The 20569-nt window shown below is 51.1% G+C and overlaps 3 protein-coding genes across 3 annotated transcripts; 1 reads left to right on the top strand and 2 right to left on the bottom strand.

Annotated features, from left to right (window-relative positions):
• Positions 1 to 15202: 15202 nt before the first annotated feature.
• Positions 15203 to 16363, bottom strand: CHC_T00008080001 (hypothetical protein). The gene has a single exon (XM_005711956.1). The coding sequence runs from the start codon at positions 16361 to 16363 to the stop codon at positions 15203 to 15205; it is 1161 nt and encodes a 386-aa protein (XP_005712013.1).
• Positions 16364 to 16830: 467 nt separating this feature from the next.
• CHC_T00008079001 (hypothetical protein) lies at positions 16831 to 17025 on the bottom strand. Its single transcript, XM_005711955.1, has one exon. The coding sequence runs from the start codon at positions 17023 to 17025 to the stop codon at positions 16831 to 16833; it is 195 nt and encodes a 64-aa protein (XP_005712012.1).
• Positions 17026 to 17671: 646 nt separating this feature from the next.
• Positions 17672 to 17926, top strand: CHC_T00008078001 (hypothetical protein). The gene has a single exon (XM_005711954.1). The coding sequence runs from the start codon at positions 17672 to 17674 to the stop codon at positions 17924 to 17926; it is 255 nt and encodes an 84-aa protein (XP_005712011.1).
• Positions 17927 to 20569: the final 2643 nt, after the last annotated feature.

The following is a 20569-nucleotide window of genomic DNA, read 5'->3' as shown; positions in this document are numbered from 1 at the left end:
ACCGTCACTGCGTTCAACCTGCGGTAGTCTACGCAAAAACGCATTGACCCGTCCGGCTTGGGCACCAGCAACACGGGCGACGCCCATTCTGACTGCGCTGGTTCTATCCCTCCTGCCTCCAACATCTTCTGCACCTCTGCATCTTCTACTTCGCGGGCTTTAGGCCCGGCCCGATACGGGGCTTGTGCAATGGGACGAGTCTCGGGGATCAACTCGATCCGATGGACTGTGGTATTAATTTCGCCAAGCGTCCCATCCCACATCCTTGAATACTTCTTCAACATCCGACGGAACCGCTCGCGCATCCGGTCCGGCACGTGGCTCAGGTCAAGTTCCTCCACGTCCGGCGGGGGAGGCTCAATCCGCCGCTCCGGCGTCGTAGTTGCCGTCGCGGAGAGCCTTTCCTCCCGTTCTCCTTGCTGGTCCTCGCGATCTTGATCCGACGGTTCGCATCTTGCCTCGCCCGTAGGCGTCTTGGTAGAATTAGGAAAATTTTCCTTCTTCCTTTATTGAATTCCGAGAACTTCACCAATAGTGGTTTTGCTCTCGAGCGCGGCTCTCGGGTGCGGTAATAATTCTGCCACCACTTGGCTTTTTTGCACCCTGACAGGGTACGTCCTAAAATTCGCAACGAGTAAACGAAATGGCCGGTCAGGCTCGACCTGAACAACACCATTTGTACACGTCAGCCCGTGCCTTTCGTACAACGACGAGTACGGCTGAACCACAACTAAGCCCGCCCTCTTCGAGGTGCATTCCACGACGCGTTGCGTCCCTGGCTCAATATTTGTGGCTCTTGTCACTTTTACCTTAGGGGACATTCGCTCCACCTTTCCATCATTCTCGTCCTCTCCCGAGACGAGATTCTTCTTCCCTTTTCTCGTCGAGAACCGCCTAACTATCGGAACCTCCGAGAAATCCGCCAACTCAACCGTTTTCTTCCTTGGATAAATTGCTTCCACAAACCGGTCACAGTAGTCCGCGCCTAGAATTAGCGGGACGGCTAGTTTTTCGCATACAATAAACTCGGCTGCGGCCACAAATTTTCCAAGCCTCACAGGCATTCTAATTGTGCCGAGAGTCCGGAGTGGCCTATTGTTCGCGTCGCCAATTGGGTCGGTCCGTGGGACACTGGAGATTCCATTCCAGCCGGGAGTTCCGATTTTCGCACAAGGTTTTGGTCCCGCGCCGGTGTCTAAAACAGACAACACCCGCCTCATCAATCCGACTGTTGGTCCAATGTCCGCGTACACTTTGTAGTTTTTTCGCGCAAGAACCAAAATCTTCTCGGGACATTCCCTTCGCTTAACCCTGTACCAGGGTCTTCGAACTTCTTCAAGCGGATGATCTCGGGCTCGGCTCAAAATTTTCTTGACTTGAGCTGGCCCTTTGGGCTTATCCACCAATCCAACAACCTCCTCCTCGAGGCCTGACTTTTCCTTTAGAGACGGGGAACGGGGCTGAGCCCCGGGCACAGTACGTTAACCCTGTGCCTCTCGCGACTCATGCAAGATTTCCCTCTCTAGTTTTCCTGCCGCTGCGGGATCCTTCTCACATCCGACGGCGCGGGCCCCGCGGTGGGCCCTCTGAAGGGTTGGTTCGACCTCGGCGTTGAAGCACTCGGCGTGCTCGCCGTCTGCGAATCGAACCAATTCTTGACCTTCAGGTAACTCGTCGATGGTATCCCTAACCTCTCCATCGGAGACAACGCCTCATAAATTTCCAAAACTCGGTGCATTTCCCGGAGGGAAAGAATGCACGTTGGCGCGGCGTGCCCCTTTTCATAGCAATGATAGCACACCAGACCGTGCGTCTTGACGGGATACGGCGTTCTAGGTCCTCCACGGGTCGGCGGCCTTCCTTGACGTTGCGGCCTTCCCATCCAGCCTGGCCTTCGAAACGTCGTACCCTTGCCTTCCATCGGAATGCACGGCGCTAGCGTGTAGCCGCGCTCCCGAAACATCATCACGGGATCCGTGGGCTCTGAAAACGACTTCGTCGTGTGCGCAGGCGTCGGTAAAGTTGACAACCCGCTGTCCCCGTAGTCCTCGTGTCCGTAGCCCTCCGATGGCTCAATGAACTCGCCTTCGGCTACTAACGCTCCTTCGTAGTGATTTTCGCGACTTCCATGCGCACCGCGCTCATCTGACGCTGAAATGGACTCGGCTAAATGGACGGCGGCGTGACTTTTGCCACCGGGATAAGAAGCCCTCGGCTTCTTACCCGCCCTAATTGTCGACGGCGTCTAAATCGTGACCTTCTTGGTCTTCTTGTCCTTAGCGCGGCTCGCCGAGCCATGCGCCTTCGCGTAATTAACTACTCTCAAAAACGAAACGTCCCGATTGTCTTGTCGGTATTGAGATACGATCGGCTTGATACTCGAATCGAGTCCTTCAATAAACATCGTCATTTGTTCTTCCATCGAATATACGTTTCCACATCGATTGCTTGCGTCCGTCAGACGGATATAAAATTCCATCTCGTCTTCAGACGGTCTTTGCTGAACTTCTCGCAATGCGAGCACGGCTTGAAGGATCGCCTCGTCGGTTGCGAAACTCCTCAACAACCACTGTACGGCCTCCGGCCAAACGGATATCTTTCCGTGATGGGCCCCGGCTGTCTGAGACACCGAATTGTACTGTCTCAAGGCGATGCCGCTTAGAAATTCAGGCAACAGGCGGATCGCTTGCCCCTCGTTCATTTCTTGAGTATCGAACTCCTGAACTAATTTTGCCAAAAAATCCAACACAAGGACCCCGTCCTCACCTGTGAACGTTTTGTCCTTCTTCACCTTAGGCGGAATATCTCTCCTGATTTTTCGCACGGCGGTCCGCCGGGAACTTGACAAATATGTCTGCGGGTTCCGCAAGCGGTACGTTCGGTACGAAAGTAACTTCTTGAAGAGGTAGTTGGTCGGATTCAGTTCCTCCAACTCCTCCCATCGCGGCCCGCGCCGCGTTGCGACATCTTCGTGCTCCGCGTCCTTGTCTCTCCGCGAGGCGGACGAAGTGACTCCGCCTCGTCTGGAGGAAATTTTCTTGCTTGACGAAATTCCGTTTCCGTCTTCTGAACGGTGTTCGGAATCGCCCGAATGGTTCGACGAACCGCCGTTACCATCTTCGGAGGGACCAAGCGACTCTGACTGTGAGTCGCGGTTATCCGGATCGTCACTACAGTGACCCTTGCTTGCACGTCGCTTGTCCTTCTTCGAGGGCTTCGACTTGGAACTCCCCTGCCGAGCGGGCTTGTCCTTCTTCGACCGACGGTCGCCCTCTCTACCCGAAGGGAGCGGCTCGTCGTCCGATCCTTGCGGAGCTTGATCCGCGGCCTGCTCAAGGTCCTTGAGACGTTGCGCGGCGCGATCGAATCGGTCATCGATGCTTGTTCTAAATTTTCCTAAGGACTCCAAGGCTTGATTCGCGTCGCGCCTCGCGTCCTTGACCGAAATTTTCAACGAGGCTAGGACCTCCGGCTCCAGACCGTCGGTCGCCTCACCTCGCTCCTTCTCGACGAGATCCACTCGAGCCAACAGCTCTCCCAAAACGGTGTGGAACTCGGATGCCTGCAACTCCAGTTGCTTCCGGACGAGGGCTAACTCAGCCTCGAGATTTTTCGTCATCTCTTGGCGAATTTCCTCGCCCATCTTCTCGAACTTGTAGGATAGGTTATCCTTGTCGGTTTCAATCCCCGTCGGGGATTCTTGACCTTCGGGATCCGTGGCCGTATTGGCCTGGCTTCGGGTGCAAGGACCTCGCGGGATCCTCGACGCCCTTGCCGATCCGCTCCTACTCGCCCCGGGACCGACGTCTCCGGGGGCGCTTGGCGACATGGTTCGTTTCCAAAAACGAACCTAACTTAACACAAAGAAAAAAATAGAAAACGCCATCGCACCTGAATAAACTTACGTCGCAGATAAAACTCCTGTAGTCCGTTTCAGCTTACGCAGTTTCTAGGTCGGGTCTCCTGTACGCAATTCTAGGTCGGGAGACCACTTTTGTAGTGCAATGCGCCTGTTCGGCAGAGACCAAGGTCCGACGGTCCAACACAAACAACAGCAACAAATACAACAACTGCCAACGGCACAGCGCTACGAAGTGTTCGAAGCTCCCTGTCCTCTTTAAACGGGTTTGCGGCCCGCAGTAGCTCGGATCCCTGATAGGGGGGGGGCAAAGAGAAGGGCCCAGCCCGGGATCGGTAAATGATGGTAGAGTCTTGTAAAGGCAACTGCTCGACGAGTTCGGAGGGGTGTTTAGGTAAACCTGGTCCGATGGGTCGTAAATCCAATGCACTGCAGAGGCAAAGTACCAGGAACAACAATACTTGTAGTATTCCGAAACATTAAAGTAATATCGTGTCATGATATATGTAATGTTTTTGGACGATACGTTTTTGGGATACCAGAATAGTATTGTCCGGACAACAATACATCAGCATTCCGGGAATGATAATAAAACGTCCGTGTACGATGAAAACATCAGAATTCGGGTACCACTTGCATCAGCCGTGAACAATAGATATAATGTCATTGTAACCATTAAAACATCAACAATGGACGTTACTTATAATGTGTTATTGAACCACTATACGTAGCGTATGTGAACATTATAGGCACTGTCTGTGGAAACGATAAATGAATCATTTCAGCACACTATATATAATTATATTAGATGGCACTAAATGCAACGTGCAGAAACGTTAAATATAATGTTCCTTGAAACACTTTAAACATTGTCCAACGCCAATATAAAATATTCATTAATTGTATTATTACTTATATCGTACAGAAACGTGAAATATAACGTTCGAATAAACACTGGTAATGTTGTCCAACGACAATATATATTAGTAATATTTTGAATTATTACTTTCATCGTTCTGTGCACGTTACATGTAATATGTCGGAATAGCAATAAACGTATCGTTCGTGAACACTATAATCGTGGTTTTCAGAAGTAATACTTATATTGGTTTTGGATGGTAGTTGGTACTTGTTCTGAGACGACAATATAATGTTGCTGGACGACATTTGTAGTGTTTAGGAATTGGTAATGTAATGTTTTGGGGACTACATTGGCAATGGCTGTAAAGCACTAAACTAAATGTAAGGAATGATAACGGAATCGCTGCCTGACGACACTGTTGATGGATGTGAAAACAAGCGTTTCATAGGCCAGTACCTACATGTATTATCAATATTGATGCAGCTGCAACAGACACAACAGTTGTGTCTGTCGATGATCGTCTTCGTCATGCCTGAGGATGTTTTTCATCGACATGGCTGCGGATAGTCGTCTTCGTCCTGCCGCAGATGGCGGTTTTTGGGGGGTAGAGCCTGTTAGCTGTGCCCCTGAAATTCGCAGCACTTTCAGGTTGTTGACTTTTGCCGGCGGTTGGTCCCTCTGTTTCGTGGCACTAGGAGGATCATATCACGTGCGGGATAGTTGTGAAGTTTCGTTAGTATCTCACTGTGGATCGTGTCGCCTGCGGTGATGGTAACTCACTGTGGATCGTGTCGCCTGCGGTGATGGTAGCTCACTGTGGATCGTGTCGCCTGCGGTGATGGTAGCTCACTGTGGATCGTGTCGCCTGCTGTGATGGAAGCTCAATGTTGATAGCACATTGCGGATAGGATCATATCACGTGCGGGATAGTTGTGAAGTTTCGTTAGTATCTCACTGTGGATCGTGTCGCCTGCGGTGATGGTAACTCACTGTGGATCGTGTCGCCTGCGGTGATGGTAGCTCACTGTGGATCGTGTCGCCTGCGGTGATGGTAGCTCACTGTGGATCGTGTCGCCTGCTGTGATGGAAGCTCAATGTTGATAGCACATTGCGGATCTCATCCACTGGGAGGGTGGCGGCACTACGGCGTTGGTATCACGCTGCTCATGGATGTTTTGGGCTTAAGGTCAGCTCAAAGGATGAGTGCAACGTACTTATAGGGATTCGTGAATACATTTAGAGCTCGAATGTATCCTCAAACGCTATAAATGTGAGCCGGTTGTGACCTAAATTGGGTTCTTACGACGAAACGGATGATGCTGCACCAATAAAACGTCATTTCCGTTTTGTCCATGGGATGAACATGTAAAGCACAGCACAGGTGTACAGCAACTCGAGTTGGAAGCCAATGACCTGCAAAATATGTTTACAGAATTTCAGTCAGCCAATTAGCAGGTGTGATTCACGCATGTAATACAGGCTGATATCAGACTGTCAACAGTCTGATATCAGCCTGTATTACATTCACATTCATGAAATACGAGTCTGGTATGAGGTGGCTCCAATTGCACTCTCATCCGATGTCTTCCTCGCTTCAAACAGCTAATGAAGAAAAGAATTCGGAAGAGACGGAACATGTTCCAGCTCGGGAGTCGGGGAAGAAGGGGTCGCATTGCGTACGACGATCGGTGGGGAGAACATCATGAGGAGACATTTCATCTGGCAGATACATCCGCTCCCTCAACACACAGTGCTGATGGAACGACGCAAAACGGTACGGGTGCGGAGAAAGGTTGCGATGAAATCCGAGGAGCGGGTGCAGCGGAAACAAAAGAAGAAGAAATGGCAGAGGCGGAGGATAGAGATCATAAAGATGTGTGTTTTGAGACTATAGAGGGGTTCAGAACCCCTATGGTCCACGAAATGCAGTTTGCAGATGAAATTCCAGTCGCGGAGATGCATGAAACGAATGGGCAAGACATGGGTGGCATGGTAGATATGGTACTTGAACACGTGAGGGGTACGACAAATGAACTGGTGGTCGGGCTCAGTGCACAGGACGAGGAAGATGAAATGCATCATGATATAGGACTGCAGTTGGATGTTGCGGAGATCTGTCGTGGATGGAAGAAGCTTAGCGTGTGGCAAAATATAATGGCTGTTTTACTTGTGTCCGGGACCGTTCGGTACTCTAAGTCTGGTTATAACATCTTTCGGAGCTGTTTCAACCACCTTCTAAAGAAATACGAGCCGGGGGGGAAATTGTTTCCTGACTACTCTACGGTTTATCGGACTCTGTTCCCTTTGCTTCGAGAGTGGGGTTTTGTGATGAGCATGGATTGCGAGGCGATTTTAGATACTTCGAAATCGGGCTCCAGACAGACTCTTCAGTCACTGCAGGGAGTTCGGCCAGTTTCAAGCCGTTTCAAAGTCATATTGCCATCATCTTGGTCTTTGATGGACTTGGTGTGCCGCGAGACATGGAATGTACTGAAAGGCGCTGCGAAAGACTCCATCTCTCCTAGCTCGGGAGCTCTGTTCTCCACTATCGAAAGCGTTCCCATGGTTCGAAATAGAGATCTCATACTGGACATCGCTCGTAACGTCCTTCCCAGCACCGGCGACGAAACCGCGCCCTCCTGCCCATTGCTCACTGCGTACAGGGGAGATGGAGGAGTGGTCACCTGGCACTTGCGTAAGGAACCGCCATTTCCGCATGAAGTATTGTGCACTCTGGATATGTGTAGCGGAGCAGATCCAAGATGTTTCAAATTGACGTTCAGGGTTGTCACAACCTCTCTCGTAGTGTCATGGAGAGACGGACCACCCCTGACCGAAGCGTCGAGGTCGGAGTTACGTTACGGAACATGGAAGGGATTTCGGCGGCCAACAACGGACCTGTGGCGCGCTGGTGACATTAGCACAGTTCTACATATCAGTGCTGAGCTGGATTATGTCATGGTACTAATTCAGCATCACAACAGATCAACACAGGGAGGGCAGCAAATTGAGCTTGTGTGCATACCCTTCGCTTGCGAGGTTGGAGACGATGGAGCTGATCATCCTTTACGCATCTCATTTCATACAGCTTCGAAGGTTTCCGTGGTGGACGTCATGGTGGCCGGCAACCAGCCATCTCTTTCATTTCAACACTCCCGACCCCCAATTTCACCGTCATATGGTAAGCTTAAAGACGGAAGGAAATACTTTGTTGACCATATCCTACTATATTCAGATGGATTTTCCCCGTTCCGATTTAAAGCGGGTTCAGCGGGGGGTGTCTATTGTCTCTCCCTAAACTATCCTCCGGAATGTAGAAGTAGTAGAGAGCGAGTACGTATTCTTGCCCTGACTGAACCTGGAGTGTCAACGAAGGAAGGTCTGAAGCAAGTAGTAGCAGACCTCGTCAAATCATCAACAGAGGGTATACCTGCCAGAAGTGCCGATGGGGAGGATTTGCTGCTGTTTACCGATGTGGTTGGTTTCGTGAGCGACTACCACGAGGTTGGGCATGTCCTGGATGTGGTGGGAGTGAATGGCACAGCACCATGCAACCTCTGCTCGTTCATGCGATTTAAAGGGCCTAAAGGACTCGCATCGCGATATGCATACACCACGGATATTCACAGCGCAGACGCATGTTTCGCGAGAAATGCAGAAAGAACGAAGGCTTTACGAGCCTCTGGTATCTCGGATGTAGAGCTGAACGCATTGGGCCTGAACGGAAATGATGATGCAGCAAGGAAAGCAAGTCCTTTTGTTTCTTTTTCTCAGGATTTGAGGAACGCGTTGAAAAAAACCACGATACCGCCGACCGAACACAACGTCCCAGTCGCAAACCCTAGGTTTGACCCGTATCGCTCAATGCTTGTTGCCCCCGACCATCTCCTGGCTGGTAACGCAATTAATATTTTAACCCTTGCCTTTAAGTCCCTTCCTACCGCGACTAGAAGAAAGCAGGTAGACGGGTTAATCTGTTCCTTGTTGCGAACAAACCGCCTGGTAACTGAGACACGCATCTACAATTTCAGTACAAATAGTATGTACACGGCAAGCATATCGGCAACGTTTTCGATATTATTGATTGCTTCTCCTGTATTCAAAGAGATTGTTGATAACCTATCCTGCCCTCAAGAAATATCTAATGTATCCAAACAAGCACTGTGTTCAATTGTACAGAACCTCAGTTTGTTTAGCAAACTTGTCAGCAAGACATACTGGTATCCTAAGCTGCATGTGGATGGATTGGAGCAGGTGAAAAGGTACAATCGTGAAGATGGCACGGCGCATATGGCAGACTTGGAACGCCATTGCAAGATGTACATACGAAACTGCAATGACCTTTGTCGAAGCAGTACTATGGCGGGGAAAGAGCTGGGCAAGCCGAATATCCATCGGCTTCTAGAGCTTTATATGCATTCTATCCCTGCAATGGGTCACGTGCAGCACTTCGCCGAACTTGTTTTCGAATGCGCTCACCAGCCCCTTAAGCAGGCCATGGCAGATTCCAACGGTCATGACGCCCATATACAGGGAATGGATCACATTATTAATAACGATTGGAAAAACCGGCTTTCATCTGCTCTTTATTCTGTAGACGGCAGTTGTGAAATGGAAGGCAAGGCAATCTCTTCAGTGGTCAATCTCATTTGCGGACGAAGAAGAGACGTACATAACTATGTAACGAAAACGAACGGTGAGGCAGAGAAGGCTTTGAGTATTATTAGAAATGGGTTGTTGAAGCACGTACTCGGAGCTCCATCTACTACTATTAACAACAACCCGAGAAGGGCGGAATGGGTCCTAAGTGAACGTACGGTAGATGCTGAAGGTTCATTCCATGCGACTATGACTTGTATTGCTGCCGACTTCAATGTAGAAGCGGGTCCCAATGACCCCAAATTCTTCGAAAAGGCATGTCGAATGAAAAAATCCCTGTACGGGTTTGGAGTTGTTACATCGCATTCAAGACCGCACGACATGCTCTCGAAAGGCTCTGCGGTTCAAGCACTCGTGTTCGATGACGAACCGCAAATTGTACCTATACCTGCGGAAGATGAAAGAATTGCTTACATTGATGAGCTGCACGTAGCTTACTTTGCAATCGAAACATTTATGAAAATGCAGGATGCATATCAAGAGACACCTTTCGCTGTTGTCAAGAAATGCCAGTTCACTTCCGGATTTATTTATGTTGACGTCCACAAGCCATTTCAATTCTTGAAGCTCACGGACTCTGTCAGAAGAGTTGGACTAGTTCACGCCTGTCACAGTGACCGTACCACACAATGTCTTAAACCCGAAGAGAATAATTTGAGTTGCACTGCCTCGATCATGGAGGGGAATGTTTTCTACTGCTTATCCAGGCACGACGGTTACCCTCCTCGAATGGCTTAGTTCTCCGCATGTGTTCCCTGACTTATCGCTGCGTTGAAAATCGGAGCGGCCGTAGTTCCGGATGAGCAAGGAGTCGCCAGTGATGACCATCGCGAGATTGCAAAGCGACTAGTCGAAGCGCAGGCGCTTGAGAGACTGGAGAGCGTTATCGAAGAAGAAGAAGCAGAACCGGCGGACAACGCTAATCCCCAATTACCCGAAGGCAATGAAGTCGCCCGGAGATTGGGGGGTGGAACAGAATCAAAAGCTGCTCGGAACAGAAGAAAAAAAGCGGAGAAGGAAGCTGAGTCGCAGCGCTGTGTTGAGGCGGAGCAGGCCAGCATCGCTACATGCGCACCGAAGATGCGTACAACGCACACACCAGTAATTCGCACAACCACGCTTGCACGCGGCAGCCCGACTTCCTTAACACCGAGCTCGGTGTAGCTCTTCAGCGCGACGAGCCGCAAGCGATAGGGAGTTTTCCAAGGAGCCACTTGTGATCATTCGCGCGCCGCACGGCCCGTGCGACGTGCGGCACGGGCAGACGACGAGGGCCCAATTAAAAATAGATGAATGAAGTCATTGTAGAGACAGCCAATTAAAACACTTAGCACACATAAGTTCCACTCTCCGATGTCGTTCGACATTTCCGATCTCCCGACACAATATCGCACTACCGCTCGTAACCTGCATCCAGCTGCAACATTATCTGGCCTCCATGACTCCCACTCACCGCGCCTCCCACGGCTGAATTCTACATCTGAGCGGGAGAGGAAATCCTCTCGATCGTTTCATGCAGGATGGCCACCAACAAACCCCACACAGGCTCGCTCACGGCTCGGAGCTTGGCAGCAATTACTCACCATGTATCGATTGTGTTTTCTTCTTCTCGGTTTCTTCACGCTATACTACTTCATATTTGCCAAACATCACTACCACGACAGCGAGATGCGTGCTATTCACGCCGATGTCGAAAAGCTTCTCCGTGAAACCAGCAATTCCATCCTCAGTGATAACCTCGTAGAAGCGGTACTTCCTGACAGGTTTAACGAGACACTCAATCATAATCTCAGTACGCACAGATTTCAAACTAACACGCTCTTCTCCAGAGTTGTCTTCAGAATCCGTCCCATCGTTTCCAACCTTCAGTGATCTGTACACATCCCAGTCCGCATCGTCCACCCCAAACGTGTCCTCCTCCACATTTTTCTTCCCACGCCCTCTCCCTCGTCCCCTCCCCTGGCCCCTCCTTCTTCCCTTCCCACTTTCTCTCTCGCGCCCCTTTGAGTTCCCTCGCCCTGGGTCTTCGTCGAAACCTGCATTGCTTCCTGCATGTTGTGCCAACAACCTCATTCGTTCCCTTGCAGCCTGCCACCGCCGATCCCACCTCGCTTCGCGCGCGGCGTCCTTTCGATTTAAACGCTCAGCTAGCTCATCTCGCTCCGTTCGCAGTTCGGTCAGATACTCTTGTGGCCTCTCCATGCGCATCTTCTCTATATCCTCAGCCTTCCTCTACGCTTCCGCCTTCGCCGCGAGCTTGACCCTTTTCCCCCGTAACCGTGCTTCCGTAGCCCCGCAAAGCGCGCGCTCGTGCCGCTTTTGCTTGAGTTACGGCGCGCTCAGCTCTGACATCGACAGAAGCTCGTCTGCTCGTACGCGCTTCCACCACGCCACCTCCGCTGCCCTTGCCTTTCCCGCGCTCAATTTGGCACGTTCGTCATCCACGAGCAGCTGCCGCTTGTCGATCTCTTGGTTCAGCGCTGTCGACGATTCCCACTGTCCGACGCACATGGAAATGTAGTACTTGTCCTCATCTATATCCCTCATATCTTCAATACACAACCTCCTCCAGTGTATACGATGTATCCACTGGCTCTGCCTCTGTCCCCGACACATCCTTATACCTTCCGCCGGCTCTTGACATCTTCCACCGTGTCCACCGGCTCTGCTTCTGTCCCCGACACATCCTTATCCCTTCCGCCGGCTCTTGAATTCTTTTTATCCTGCATTAACTTCTTCAACCTCCTCCCATTATCAATTCTCGCCTGCTCCTCCGCGCTCGTCGCCGGCTCATCACTCGCCTCCCCAGTTTCCACCTTGACTGTCTTTGACACTTCGTCAAAGTTATCTGGTTCCTCTCTAATTTTCTTCCACTCGGCATCATAGCATGACGCATGCGGGCGACATACGGTGGGGTTTGTAAGATTGGCATGGAGGAGCCTGAGAAGGCGGCCACAATGTGGACGACCCGAGATCGAAGATGAAGTCTTGCGAGTTGAGATGAGAGGACGGGGCGCGGGGCGCGGTAGGCAGAGGGGACGGTGAAGGGGGCGGAGGAGGGTCGATCAGATACACATCAGGGGGTGGGCGGATGACTTCTTTTTGCTCGACCATGGCGGGGGATGTGCGTGGTATTTGGGGTAAGTCGGCAGGGTTGTGCACGACTTCGGAATCTGGTTGCGGAGAGAAAGGACGGGACGAAGCCCCGTTTGTCCTTTGGAGACTTCGGGAAACAAAACTTGGGGGTCTTGCCTGCCACGTGTAAAAAAAGACGAGCGTGCTTTTTCATGACGAATTCATAGTGACAGGAAGCCTTTCCCAAGGCTCAGACTACTGTACCGAAATGCAGTCTCTGGTACCTGGGATACTAATTGAGGTCCTCTGGGACATCGAATTAATCAAAGGGGAAGGACGAAGGCGAGGTGAGAGAACGCTTGCATCCGTCTGGTGGCGGGCAGAGTTAGTAACTAAGGAAGTGGTCGAGGGAAGAGTGAAAGGGAAACTGAAATACGTGGCAAGGGAGGGGTTCGATGAGCAACAAGCGATGGTGTGGATTCTTCCTGATTATATTCGCTTGGTGGAAGATGACGCCACTCAGTTGTGGTGGCGTTATTATGAGTGCTCAGGACAGGTGAGCTATGAAACAGACGGAGAAAATTTTATTCGCCAGAGCGAAAATGGAGTTGGTGATGGGGAGGCGGTACAAAATTTGCGAATGTATAGCGTGGAGGGGAAAGTGGCTACGCTTTTATCTCGAGTTGAAGAAATCGAGCGCATGGTTGTTGGCCAGTTTCAATTCTTTTCTCGGATCGGGTCTGGATCAACGGCAGAACGGCAATGTGCACGTCTCCTAAATACTTTGAGACAGAAAACATTGGTACTCATCCAGAAGCCGGTACCAAACTTCAAACCGCGACAAGGGGATACGGAGCAGGACACACACTACGAAGAGAGCTCTACCGGAAGCATTCGTTCAGTGGTAGACTGCACCTTGGAAGAGTATGAGAACTTGGCCCGCGCTGTTCATTCGTTGTCCGATTCTGCCCAGTTCAAGCCCTCGTTCCAGGAAACCCAGTCTCTCGCAGCGTGCACCGAGCTCGCAGAGATAATTTTCCCATCATGCAAAGATTTGTGCACAGTTATTGGCATAAACTCTGTCGCGGACATGAGAAATATTGTGCAACGGAGGAAAGGAGGAGGAAAAGAAGGAACCGTGCATGAAGCAATTCGCATTATGGGGCTGTATGTCACAGATGAGACCGATGAGAATTCGGCGGCGGCACTGCTGGTGGGAACATGTATGCCATACGTTCGTTGCAAGGCGACGGTCGATGCCCTTGTCCGAAAGAGCCGAGATTTCGATTTTCGAAGTATGTCGTACACTCACCCTCTCTCACGTTCATCACTTCAAGCAGTTGACCTTGTAAGCAAGGTTTTCGCGGCAAGGCTTTCAGCCACACCGAGCGAGGTGTCGGAGGACGAGGCTGTAAAGACTGTTTTCTCGGAGTTGAAAACTTTCTCTTTCCGGTGGCGTCCGATGGTTCCCCCGAACAGTCGATTCTGGAGTACAGCTACATCCGTTTCTGAACACGTTTGCGGGTCTCTCGAAGTTGAGCTCCCCTACTTCATTATTAGAGGCTTTCAGGCCGTGTCCGAAGTCAGCTATTTGGTTACAGATGAGTACTTGACGCACGTATTTTGTACAAAAGGTCAACCACACATGAGCACCTAGTCACGTATGTCGTCGTAGACACATCTATGAATTGTGAAAGTCTCAGAGACTTCAAAAAGTTGTCGAACGTTTCAGTACAAACGCGTTAAATGATTCAGTGCAATGCCATTTGGTATTTTTTTTGTGGTTGAGCTCTTACATGTTATGACATGGAGCTCCTCCGACGCTGGGATATCCTGGCGGTTGGACATGATGCGAGCTGGGCTCTTACTGCGAGGCGTGCGGGTGGTACGTCTGATCGTGGGGTGGATACTGTTGGGAATGAGGTTGGTGTGCGTACGGCTGGGGTTGGCGGGGCGGATATGCAGGTGTATGGACCGGGGGAGACTGTTGATGAGGTGGAGGGGCGGCTTGGTGGTTCGGGTAGGCGGGAGCGAAAGAGTAGTTGTTGTGGACGTTCTTGAATGGGCCGAGGACCATTTTCACGGCCAATTTGCCCGGGTTACCCGCGACGGAGCAGTCTCCGTCCATGCCTTGTTTACCAGAGCGATGAAGAGTCCGACACCTTCAACGTACGTATGCCGGAGGTCAGTTTTTTACCAACGCTAGCCGGAGTGGAACAGTGTGGAATTGTGGAAGCGCTGCAGATGAGCTTGTCGAGCATGTCGACAATCTTGTGCGAGGTATTACTAACTGGAGAAGTAGCCAGAAGTTGGCGGTTGGACATGATGCCAGCTGGGATCAACTGCGAGGAGTTATCGCCATCCTTCGAGCCCTCTCGTCCCTAGCAACCCTACTGTAGGCGTTCGTAGGGCAACCTCAGTGTGATCAGGGGACTAGGGGTGCAATCGTAGTATTTACCTAGCTGTGATGTCATCACGGCAGGCTACAATCTTGCAGCGGTCAACCGTTGCGCGAGTTTTGGTCCCCTTTTTGCTTATTGAAAAGTCTTTCGTGGTGTTTAGAGGTTGTTGGAGCACATGGCATTCTGGCTGTACTCATCAGTCCGTCATGTGTACCGCTCTTCATTGCCTGTTCAGTGAGTGTGATGATTTCATTCAACGCTCTAGCAAAAAAGGAAGACTGATCTCAGTAAGAACCAAGGCGTTCGTGGCAAGCAGAGTGCCGGCGAAACAGCTGCAGCGACAATTTAGGCCTCGGCGAATAAAAGCTTGAGCTCGGTCAACCTAGCCTGCTTCTTGTCTTTCTCGGTAGCTGCTCCGAGGGCTCCATCTGCGATATCCTGCTTCCTTTTTTGTACTTTTAGGAGTTGTTCCTCCACCGACCCATTCACGATATACCTCTTGATGACCACATCTCTGGTTTGCCCGTGCCTATGCACACGATCCTGTGCTTGCGCATCGACTTGAGGGTTCCAGTGAATATCTAAGAGGATGGCACATGATGCAGCACAAAGGTTTAGACCAACGCCGCCCGCCCGAAGGGATACAAGCAAGACATTTGAAGTGGACAATGATAACTCTTTCTCGTTCTCAAAACGCTCCAAAATTGTTGCTCTCTGAGCTTGAGGAACAGATCCATCGATACGGAGAGACTTAATTTTCGCTCTGTCGAGAGCCATCCAGACGAGATCTAGCATGCTCGTAAATTGAGAGAAAACGACTGTCTTTCCGACTCCCTCAGCGCCATTCTGTTTTCGGAGAGTTTGTATTTCGGCAAGGTCCTTCAGTAACGCGTCTACTTTAGCGCTGGATCTCCATCTCGTCTTGAGATCCACTGAAAATCTAGTAGCCCTTGGCAGCGTAGCAATGCTCTCGAAGGTAATGTCAGCTCTGCAGACAGGGCACCTCTTGGTCCGCTGCACGCATTCTAACAAGCAACTTCTACAAGCCGGATGGCCGCATTCTCTCGGTGCAACAGCACCATCAATCACATCCAAGCAAAGTGGACACTCCTTAGACCTCTGCAGTGTGCCAGACTCAGCGTCGTTAAATATCTTCTCAACAAATTGGGATGAGGACCCCGCTTGCAAAAATTGTTTGAAAAGTTTGTCCCTGTCCTTCATTACGACTGAATCCTTACTGGGCGCTGCAGCGAATACCAGGTACGGATGATCGCAAGCTTGGCGCAACCTGAGCAGCAATTCAAGAATAGATGCGTAGTTCTTCATGACTTTGCCTTCTCTGACAGATGTATCAAACTGGGTCTTGGTGCAGTCATGCAAGGCTGCATAGAAGTCGCGCTCTTCTGGAGAGGGTATCCAGCTAACGATTTCAACATGCTTCTTTGGCAAACAAATTATTGCACGGCCTTGGCAATCTTTTGTTGACTTTCTGCGACGCAATGTCATCGAAGAAATGGGCGACTCCGAAAAACATAAAAACACTTTTTGTGTATGCGCAAATCCGCCGATTTTGATTGAGTCGGAGGTGTTTGTACATACACAAACTGCCGATTCGCTCTTCGTTCCCCTCCCGATGTAATTGTTTGTGCAAAGACACAAACGCACATCCGCACCCACCTATGCCACCCTATATCATACCATGTGCTCAAATATTTCTCTGCGATCTGTCCGATCAACCCATCCCACCCCTCGGCAACCTCATTCCTATTTCGATCTGGCCTCCCTCCACATTTTCCCTCCGTCGTATCAGCCGCTGTCCAACCCCGCAGCCCAACGTCTACATGGCTCATGTTGCCGACTCCGACGAGGAGCCGGCACCCGATATTTGTCCCCAAGCCAGCGGCTCCTTCGTCAGTATCATAGGATAGGGCGTGAAGGGGGTACCGCAATCCGTCCGCCGGTGTGCTGACACCTCACTGAGGGTGAATTGGCATTAAATGTGTCTTACACAAATTTTTGTTCACATGCATTTCCGTGCCAAGGCACAAAATACGACACACATACACAAGGAAATTTGTGTGTACACAATTTATGTTTTTCGGAGTCGCCCAATAATGGGCGCCTCCTGAAACCCAAAATACACAAAAAGTGTGGACACAAATCACCATTTTTGTGTACATTCACTGTAATTTGTGTCCATGGATATCATGTTCTTGCTGGAGGACACGTTTCAGACACCGTACCGCCAGATGATTCCGGTCGATGATAACGACATGATGCAGGCCTTTCACCGCTACATGCGCCGCGAGCGCGTCTTCACCGGCTCGTGGCTCGGCGCCCTGCGAGGCGCCATGTCTAGCCCCGGGAGAGGCCTGGAACCGGTCAACCACACCCTCGATCTCATCGAGACCTGCCTCGGCGACTTTGAGGGCTCCTTCTTTTACCCGGGCCCGGAGCCCTCGTTCGTCGACATCTCTGTAAGTCCTCATCACCTTTGTCCTCGCTTTTTTTGCTTCTCCAAACAATGCCCGCCTGATCCTAACACCCCTTCCTCCCCAGCCACGATCTTCGAGCGCGCGCACTCCTCTCTCAAGTTCTGGTGCAACCTGGAGCTAGCCGACGGCCGCCCGAACCTACGCCGCTGGTTTGCCGCGCGGGACGCCTGGGAGCCCGCCACGTACCTGCAGAGCGACGACTGAACCCACATCGGCGCCCTGCCACCGCAGATCGGTCCGGTGTCCTTCCTGCGCACGCGGAGCCCGGTGTCGCTGGCCGTCGAGACGGCCCGCAGCAAGCACGTGCTCAACGATGGCCATGAGGGCGCCCAACACCGTAAGCAGGCCGCCAACGCCATCTGCCGCAACCACGCCGCTGTCACGAAGGACGCCATGCGCGGCGTCAAGGGATGCCCGGACGAGTTTCATAGCGTCACGGACTTTGCTTTCAGGGTGCTTAGCGAGGTCCTGTTGGACCCGTCTAAGCTGGAGGAGGCGGAGATCCGGGTTAGGGAGACTGTTAAGACCGAAGAATGGGTCATGCTTGGACATGCTCTTCGGTTTGAACGAGTGAGATGCTGCTCGGAAAAAGTTGGGGGATACATGGTGGTGCAATTCGTTCATTCATTGGGTGACTATGGAGGTAGGATAAACTATATCGGTTCCGCCCTGTTCACTCTTGCCGACATGAGCAGCCGAAATGATTTTTTCGAATGCTGATCGCGCCCCTCATGCGATTTCCCGAGTGATGTCCTCCACTAGAACGAGCTCCGACTTTTTCACCTGCTCTAATACTGCAGCTTCTGATAGTGAAGGCGTGCAATTGTTGGCATGCAGCTTAGCGCGTACTGCTGAACCCGTCTTGACACTGGTCGTGCAAATCCGAACTTTACGTAACCTATCAGGGCAGAAATGTTAGTCTAGCATTCCCGCCATATCATCATCGTCACTGTCGAAATCATCTTCCAAATCTTCTGTTTGATGTCTCCACTCATTGGTGCCGCTTAGCACAGCGCTTTCGCTGCTGTCAATGTCTTGCGGTGCAGAAATGTTTAATCTGGCGAATGTCTCTTTGGAGATTTTCAACGCCCCACTGATAACCTTCTCTTTCTCCGATCTACCCGGTAACATCTCTCGCAGCGTGATTTCGGGTATCAAAGATTGGCTCCTCTCACTTGTCACGTCACCACTGACAGCTGTTGCCTCATCATGCGTTGCCGTTGTACCTGAAAGATTGTAGTTCGCCCGAACAGAGAACAATTGCCTCAGAAACCGAGCAATCCGATAGACTGTTCGAAGCATTGACCCATGTGATCCAAGAGTCATTTCCTCACCACAATGGCAATAGGCGCAGACGAAGCGCAGAGCAATTCGCAAGATGTTAATGTTGCGCTTGATCTCTGTGACACGGTTTTCGCCGTTCGAACCACCAGTGACGGTGACCTGATAAGTCGCCTGTATCACCAGGTCTTTGCTTTCCCATATAAGAGCAGCCAGAAGCTTCCGATTGGTGACGGATGTGTGTGTATCCCACCCTACAGTAGTGTCAGGGATCTCGGAAGCGGGGACGGATTCCGCATCACTGTGCAAAAATCGAAAGGTGGGTGACGAGTGAGAGCGATGGAAAGAGTCATATTCACTCCAGTTAACCAGTAGAAAGAGGCCGCTCTCGAACATTTTGACCTTTGAGCGATCCCGAGAGATTCTCAAACAGTCGTTAATAATAGTGACGATCCTCTTGCATATGAACAGATGTTTGCGCCTAGCCGGGCAGGAGGGATCCGGAGGTAACTCGGCCTTCACGCACTCGTGATGCATTCGCGCGGTGTGCAGCGTTTGCTTGTCCAAAACACCTGGTTGCAGCCAAGAAGGCTTCGTAGAAACATAAACATCAATTCCATTGCGGTCAGCATCCCTATCAATAAAGGCTTTGGTTGTTGTAAATTCTGCCGCATATGCTCGTATACTTTCGTCGGAGAGATTTCTTGCGTTCATCACCGCACGTTTGGCTGTACTGAAGCGAAAACTTGCATGCTTTTTGCCCAGTCCGTGTTTGAATTCTGAACGAGATTTGTTATGTTTGAGCCCGAACAAGAGGACGCTGACGACACGCAATGTCATCCGGGGGTCATCCTGGTTATTGTGATAGACATCCATAAACGAAGAGAGAGTCTGTGCAAGCGATCTTGACACGGTATCCGCGTTCACTGCGGCATTGATTTCGATAATAACTGTGGGGTTGTCTTTGAGAACGTCCTTTTCCAGGTTCTTAGTTGCACCTTTTCGAGACCCTCCCTGCACCCTTGATCGAGATGGTATTCGCGAACTACCTGCAGAGCTTTGAAGAATGAGGAGTTTGATGTCCTCTAAACTGGACGCCGTATTGGCATTGCTTTTCACTAGGTCCGATAATGTGGCATTGCAGCTGGCCAGCTCTTCTGCCAACCTCTTGTGCATTGCCACTATGGATCGCTGCAACTCAGTGCTCTCAAGCGCGGATGAATTCGATCGGGGTGGGTGCAAGGTAGGGTTCGAACGTGCGGCAGGCTGTAACTCGGTGCTCTCAAGCGCAGATGAATTCGACAGGGGTACCCGCGCAGTAGGGTTCGAACGTGTGGCCTCAGTCTGAGAGGGTCTTAGTCTTCGACGCTTCTCGGCGCTTCCAATTCTGGCCTGTAATGGCAATGGACGCCTCTTATGCGCGGACACTGTACGTCGCAGACCCATGTTTCCTTGTGCTTCTTTTTGGGGGCTGGATGATGGCGAAGCTATGACTTGGAATGAAGGTCCCACAGAATCTGTCCGAAATCGCAAACGGGAAGATCTCCGCCGTGTCTTATCTGCACCCGAAGACGCTGGTGTGTGTGATTGAAGGGAAGAAGGTTCTGTAGTGTGAAGAGGTTGGCGCGGTGATGAAGGAGGCGACGACGTGTCTGGAGAAGGAGGTCGGTGAGATGCGAGAACGGCTGATTTCGCGCGAGGGGGTAACGAAGATCGCAGATTTGATGGAGGAGGACAAGTGGTGCGTTCGGAAGTCGAAATGTTTTCCTGGGGTGTGAGGAGTGCCTTCGAAGTTGAAGGGATGTTTTCGGAACCACTATGCGTAAAACGCCGTACATACCGCCTGAAAGAATTGCCCATCACGTTGGGAAGCGCGGCAAACTCGAACTGCGACTTTTTGTGCAGATCACTTAACTGTTTCGCGGGAAAACAGTTT

The sequence above is a fragment of the Chondrus crispus genome, genomic scaffold (genome assembly GCF_000350225.1).
Source record: "Chondrus crispus Stackhouse genomic scaffold, scaffold_93, whole genome shotgun sequence".
NCBI lineage: Eukaryota > Rhodophyta > Florideophyceae > Gigartinales > Gigartinaceae > Chondrus > Chondrus crispus.
The sequence above is the reverse complement of the archived record's forward strand: the minus strand, read 5'-3'. Positions and strand labels throughout refer to the sequence as shown.